General features: G+C 55.8%; 1 protein-coding gene across 1 annotated transcript; it reads left to right on the top strand.

Moving 5' to 3' along the window:
- The first annotated feature begins 2315 nt into the window (after positions 1–2315).
- On the top strand, positions 2316–5882 carry IRF2BPL (interferon regulatory factor 2 binding protein like). Its single transcript, XM_054276091.1, has one exon. It carries the CDS (start codon positions 2931–2933, stop codon positions 5142–5144), a length of 2214 nt encoding a protein of 737 aa, XP_054132066.1. The 5' UTR covers positions 2316–2930; the 3' UTR covers positions 5145–5882.
- The last annotated feature ends 916 nt before the right edge of the window (positions 5883–6798 follow it).

Raw genomic sequence — 6798 nt, 5'->3', positions numbered from 1 at the left:
TTCTTAGACATGCGGGATGAAGGGAAAGCTTCAGGTCTCTCAACCAGAGATTTTAAAGCTGAGTCTGACCTTTTATCACAGCCCAGTTCTGCTCCTCATATGAAGATCAACGTGAGGCAGTAAAAGGATAGGAAAGGAACTGACATTCCAGTATGAATCAGAGGGAACACATGCTTATTTGGTGAAGGAAAGACATATTAATGTAGAAATCCTGCAGCCATCACTAAATCACTGTGGCTGGAAGCAAAGACTTTTACTTTGACCAGCTTTCATCTGCCATACTTCTGTGAAGCTTTTGTAATGTCCACAGTTTAGGTGTGAAATTTTTAAGTGTGAAATCTACTCCCCTTTAGCGCATCTTCTTCAGCCAATTTGCGTACAGGAGACTCACATAATTCAAAGACTTTTCTATCTCTACTTACTACTTCTACAAGCTTCCCCTGAAAAAGAGTCACTTTGTCACAATTGATTTTCTAACTGTATTTTATCTGGTCCTACCATTTCTGTAACTTCAATCAATGTGTGCATTTCATTAAGCCTTCCCTATAAAATAATTCCACACACATAAAATCAAATTCATTTGCCAGCTTTAAAGACTAGACCCGGACACATAAAAAATGCTTTAGACAACTAAAAATGAAAATGACACATATTGGTGATATGAAATGAAATATTTAAAGGGACGGTTTTTTGTCATGTGAGTTCCAAAACGTTATTAATCGAATAGAAGGTGTCTATCCCCGTCGGGGCTGCATGGCTGCTGAGCGTGCCGGTATAAGGGAGCCGTGGCACCCCGCCATAGAAACACTAAGTTCTTTTAAAACACGGAGAGAAACCTGCAATGGACGGGGATTTCGGCGTTTGTAGCAACAAAGGAATCAGGAAGAGGTACTGAAAGAAAGAAATCCACCCAACACAGCCCAGCTGGGAGAGGTTCCGCGTTCGCCGAGCGTGCGGCCGCTTCCCCCCCGCCCTCCCCCGCTGCGCGCTGTCTCCGCGGGCACCGTGCGCCCGGCTGCGCCCAGTGACGCGATGCCGGTGGCGGCCCGCGCCGGGTCCCGGCCGAAGCGCGTCCCCGCAGTGACACTGTATTATTCTTTGGACGCAGGCAGCGATGTCGATGTTTGCAAAAACAGCCGCCGACTGTAACGAGAGCAAAAGCGGGTTCTGCAGAGCCCCTCCTGGCCAGCACGGGCACCGGCGTGGCCGCGGGGCCGGGCGGGGAGCGGGCAACTTCGGGGATCGCGGGCGGGAGAAGGAAAGCTTCGGGGGGGGTTATTTTGTTTTCCTCCCAGCGAAATGAATTCTTGGCTTATTTGCATGAACCGAGGTTGTTTTAAGTAATTTGCCTGTTAACAGTGTTATGCAAATGTTAGCTAGCTATTTAAAGGGGGAAATAGAAGAAAAAAAAAAAAAAGCCGTGTGTTCTCGCAACACGGGGAAATTGTATGTCCCTTTGCATTAGCGAGATGAGATCATAGCGATTACTCACCTGCCTGGCCTCTCCTACACCCTTGAGCAATGCACAGCACTATCTTTCCCAGCCCAACCTTAAACACTTGGCAAACATGGCTGTTTTAAACAAATCAAAAGTGGAAGAGCTTCTGATGCAGTCACAGGCTTACAAAAACTGTGTCATTCTGTCACTGGGATCACTGAAAGAGAAACACGAAATCGGATATTAAGGCGGGATCCCCCATTTGCCTCAGCAGCCGGAGCGCACGGGAATCCCACCGACAGTCGCGGTGGCAGAAAGCCGCGCAGCCGTCACGAAAGCAAAGCGGGACGAACCGCGGGTTTACAAAATCCCGAAAGCGAGACATCTGAACTTAGAAAGCGCAGTCAGGGAAAAAAAAAACAACCAAGCAAACAAAAAAAAAAAAAACCAAAAAAAAAAACCAAAACCAAAAAAACCCACCACCCACCACCACGACGACGACGACGACGACGACGACTGTGCATGCGCGCCCTGGCCGCGGAGCCGCGGCGGGGGGCCGGCAGCGCGGCCGGGAGGAGGGTGAGGGCGCGATCTGGCGTTCAAGTTTCCAAACATAGCCGGCAGCGCAGGCTGCCCGCGCCCCGCCGCGCTCCAGCTGCGGCCGCGCCGGGGAGGGCGCGGGCAGCGCGCCGGGCATGCGCGCCCCGCGCAACAAGTGGGCTCCGTGCCGGCGGCCGGGGGGAGGGGAGCGGGGCGCGGGCGCTCGGCGGTGACGCGGGGCCCCGCCCGGGTGCAGCCGAGCCGGGAGCACGGCGCGGAGAAGGGGAGGGGCGTCGCGGCGCGGGGGGAGCGCGGCGCGGCGGAGGGGGCGCGCAGCCACACGCGGCGGCGCGCAGCACCCCGCGCTCGGACTGCGAGTAGCGGCGAGGATGTGAGTGAGGAGCAGGCGGCGCCGCTCGCCACGCTGCTGCCGCCGCCGCTGCTGCTCCCGGGCTGCCGCAGCTCCGCCAGCGCTCAGGGAAACCGCCGCTGCCGGGACCGAACAGCTCCGTGCGGGTGCCCCTGTCTTGCTCACGGCGGTGGATCAGCACGTACCGAACTGCAAGCTCACGAGGCAGCCGTGGCGGGTGGAAGGTGACCCCCCCCATCTTCCTCCGTGCACCTCCGCCTCCTCCCGGAGGAGGAGCAGCAGCAAGCGGAGAGCTAGAGAGCGCAGGGAAACAGAAGCGGCTAGAAAGCGACCCCCACCCAGCCAGCCCCCCGGAGGAGCAGTGGAATCGTTTCCCACCCCACCGGGTCAGCAGCGGCAGCACCAAGTAGAAGAAGCCATCTCTGGCAGCAGGAGCGAACTAAAAGTAGACGATCCCCCTTGCTGAAACGGGCAACAGGATCAGGTACGGAGAGCCACCCCCCGCCCCTGCAGCCCGGGGGGGAAGACTGAGCCAGCCCCTACCCCGGTGGCAGCGGCAGCAGCTCCCCAGCCAGCAGCACCATGTCCGCCGCGCAGGTGTCCTCGTCGCGGAGGCAGTCATGCTATCTATGCGATCTGCCCCGCATGCCCTGGGCCATGATCTGGGACTTCACGGAGCCCGTCTGCCGGGGCTGCGTTAATTATGAGGGCGCCGACCGCATCGAGTTCGTGATCGAGACGGCCCGGCAGTTGAAGCGGGCGCACGGCTGCTTCCAGGACGGTCGCTCCCCGGGCCCCCCGCCGCCGGTCGGCGTAAAGGCAGTGACGCTCTCCGCCAAAGAAGCGGCGGCGGCGGCGGCCCAGCAGCAGCTCAACCATGTGGATGCCACTTCCAAGGCGGCCTCAGCGGGGCTGACCCAGTCCAGCCTGGACCGCTACGGGCTCAGCGCCGCCGCGGCGGAGCAGCGCAGCCGCTTCGAGTACCCGCCGCCGCCGGGCAGCCTGGGCAGCAGCCATGGCGCCCGCCTGCCCAACGGACTGGGGGGGCCCAATGGCTTCCCCAAGCAGCCTGAGGACGGGCCACCGGAGCTGAACCGGCAAAGCCCCAACTCCTCCTCCTCCTCTTCCTCCTCCCGTCGCGGGGCGCACGGGGGGCTCGTGTCTGGCCTGCCCCCGGGGGCCGCCGGCGCTCAGATGAATGTGCCCCCCAACCTGCTGCCGCAGACGCTGCTGAACGGCCCCGCTGCCTCCGGCGTGGCGCTGCCTCCGCCGCACGGGGGCCTGAGCGGCCGCGGCGGCGGGGGTCCCCCCGCTCCCTCCGCCTCTTCCCAAGGGGGCACCTGCGGCGGTGGTGCCGGGGGAGGCGGCGGCTCGTCCTCCGAGGCCTGCGGCAAGCGGCCGGGCTCGGTTTCCAGCAGTGACCAAGAGCGGGAGCTGAAGGAGAAGCAGCGCAACGCGGAGGCGCTGGCCGAGCTCAGCGAGAGTTTGCGGAATCGGGCCGAGGAGTGGGCCAGCAAGCCCAAGATCGTGAGGGACACGCTGCTCACTCTGGCCGGCTGCACCCCCTACGAGGTGCGCTTCAAGAAGGATCACGCCCTGCTGGGCCGCGTCTTTGCCTTCGACGCCGTCTCCAAGCCGGGCATGGACTATGAGCTGAAGCTCTTCATCGAGTACCCTAGCGGCTCCGGCACCGTCTTCTCCAGCGCCTCCGGCGTGGCCAAGCAGATGTACCAGGACTGTATGAAGGACTTCGGTCGCGGCCTCTCCTCGGGCTTCAAATACCTGGAATACGAGAAGAAGCACGGCTCTGGCGACTGGCGGCTCCTGGGAGACCTGCTGCCCGAGTCTGTGCGCTTCTTCAAGGAGCTGGTGGGCGCCGACATGCTGCCGCAGCCCTACCTGGACGCCAGCTGCCCCATGCTGCCCACGGCGCTGGTGAGTCTCCCGCGGCCGGGGGCCGGGGCCGGCGGGGCGCAGGGCACGGCCGCAGCCTCTAGGGGACCTGGCGGTGGCGGCGGCGGTGGCGGCGGCGGGGCGATGCGCAAGAGGAAAGCTTCTCCTGAACCCTCGGATTCGGCCGAGGGGGCTCTGAAGCTCAGCGACGAGCAGCAGCGGCAGCAGTGGATGGCCAGCCAGAGCGAAGCGCTCAAGCTCACCATGTCGGCCGGGGGCTTCGGGGCGGTGCACGGCGGTGGCCCCCCGCCACCGCCGCCCCTCGGGCCTCACTCCAACCGGACCACGCCACCCGAGTCCGCCCCCCAGAACGGACAGTCCCCCATGGCCGCGCTCATGTCGGTGGCCGACACGCTGGGCAATGCCCACTCGCCCAAGGACGGCAGCTCGGTGCACTCCACCACGTCCACCCGCAGGAACAGCAGCAGCCCCGTGTCGCCGGCCTCGGTGCCGGGCCAGCGCCGTCTGGCCTCCCGCAACGGGGACATGAACCTGCAAGTGGCCCCTCCTCCCCCCAGCACCCACCCCGCCATGGACCAAGTGCACCCCCAAAACATTCCGGACTCCCCCATGGCCAACAGCGGGCCCCTGTGCTGCACCATTTGCCACGAACGCTTGGAGGACACCCACTTTGTTCAGTGCCCCTCTGTGCCCAGCCACAAGTTCTGCTTCCCTTGTTCCAGAGAGAGCATCAAGGCCCAAGGGGCAACTGGTGAAGTCTACTGCCCCAGTGGAGAGAAATGCCCCCTAGTCGGTTCCAATGTGCCTTGGGCATTTATGCAGGGTGAGATCGCGACCATTTTAGCTGGGGACGTTAAAGTGAAAAAGGAGAGAGACCCTTGAGTAAGAAATCCAATCCCTTCAGACTCCTGAAGATGTAGAATTGTGAATATAACAAACTGCAAAAGTTAGTCTTATGTATAGACATTATTTTCGTCGTATGTTTCTATATTTTGAAACAAAGGTATGTACTCTTCTTCATTTGAAGGATAGAGCTGGTTTTTGTTAAACAGAATATAATATTGTTTGGTTACTACATAATACCTGTTCTCATTTCTTTGGCAGTGTGTTGGCTAGGTACAAAGTTAATAGCCCTTAGCGATTACCTGCTGCTGGTGTGTATTTTTGTAAATGTATGCACTTCTCTGAAAGAAGAAGAAAAACACAAAAGACAAAAAAAAATTTTTTTGCCAAGGCCAGTGTTGATGCCTAAAAAATTGCTACAAAAATGGTGACAGCTTATGTTTTACAAGCCCTGAGTGTTAGTCTTTCACTTTTTTTTTTTTCGTTTTTGGTTTTTTGTTGCAAAACGGTGGGGTGGCTGTGGGGGGAGGGTGTTTTTTTGTTGCAAGTTTGTAAGGAAAATGTTTCCGTTTGTTTCTATTGATCTGAACGTTTTTTAATCTTCATGTGTTTTTTGTTTTTGCTTTTATTGATGCACGGATGCTTTTGAACAGTAGAGCAAAATGCTGTACATGAGAAACATGCTCTGTTTGTCCTTTATACATTTCTGTAGTTAACAGAACACTGTAATGTGCCTTGGAGCTTAGTAAATTGTAATAAATTCAATTGATATTAATACTTCTTGAGTATCAAGTTTTATTTTTCTCTAAGCTTAGGCAGTATGTGCAAGCCGTGTTGGCTTTTTAAAGGTCTCCATCATACCAAGAGTCTGCAGTTCGTTGTGATAATCGTGGCACTTGTATGCACATTTTCACTTATATGTAGTAAGATGATGATGTTGATGGTGTTATCAAACTTACTTAAATCTTGGCACTGTGCCTATTTACATTTCACCTTTAATGTTGCAGTAACGGTTGCTGACTAAGCATTTTCTGTTTACTGTTCCTGCATCTCATTTCCTCCTCCCTTCTCCTCCCCCCCACTGGCTCTCCAGCTGCAAGCTGTTTGCAATACAGGATGCATGCATTGCCTGTGCAATTTAGTAAGGCTTGAGATTTAAAATGAAGCCTTATTTTCACCAAAAAAAAAAAAAAAACAAAAAAACCCCAAAAAACAAACAAAAACCCAGCATCCCATAGTTAATAATTTTAGTTGATTTTAAGAGTGGTTGTCAAAGTTTGACATTAGCCACAAACTCATGGTAAGGTAGGACTGTGGTGGAACAGAGTACAGAAAGGGTAGCATGAAATAACAGCTTCTACAGTTGGTGTTGCAGCTGGCGAGTTGCTACCCCATTTAGGCATTGGCTTTTCGTAACTCTAATTGATGAGCATTTCAGGGGCTTTATTGTGTTTTCAGGCAAGGAAGCTTCCTTTAAGCACTGAAGTGAATGCTTTCTTTTTGGCAATGATTATATGTGATTCTTCGTATAATTAACAATTCTGTGTGACATTGGCATTTTCTGGAGATAGGGGAGCAGTGTAATACCTGTTAAGTGATCAACAGGCAAAGTAAATACACAGGCCTCATGCTAGCTAGAAAATGCAAACAAACCTAATGTGAACTTTGTCCTTTCCAGTGAGGCAAATGGAGG

The sequence above is a fragment of the Melozone crissalis genome, unplaced genomic scaffold, assembly GCF_028551555.1.
Source record: "Melozone crissalis strain CALT ecotype California unplaced genomic scaffold, PUWL_Pcris_2 ptg000018l_1, whole genome shotgun sequence".
Classification (NCBI taxonomy): domain Eukaryota; kingdom Metazoa; phylum Chordata; class Aves; order Passeriformes; family Passerellidae; genus Melozone; species Melozone crissalis.
This window is presented reverse-complemented; position numbering and strand designations above follow the sequence as displayed.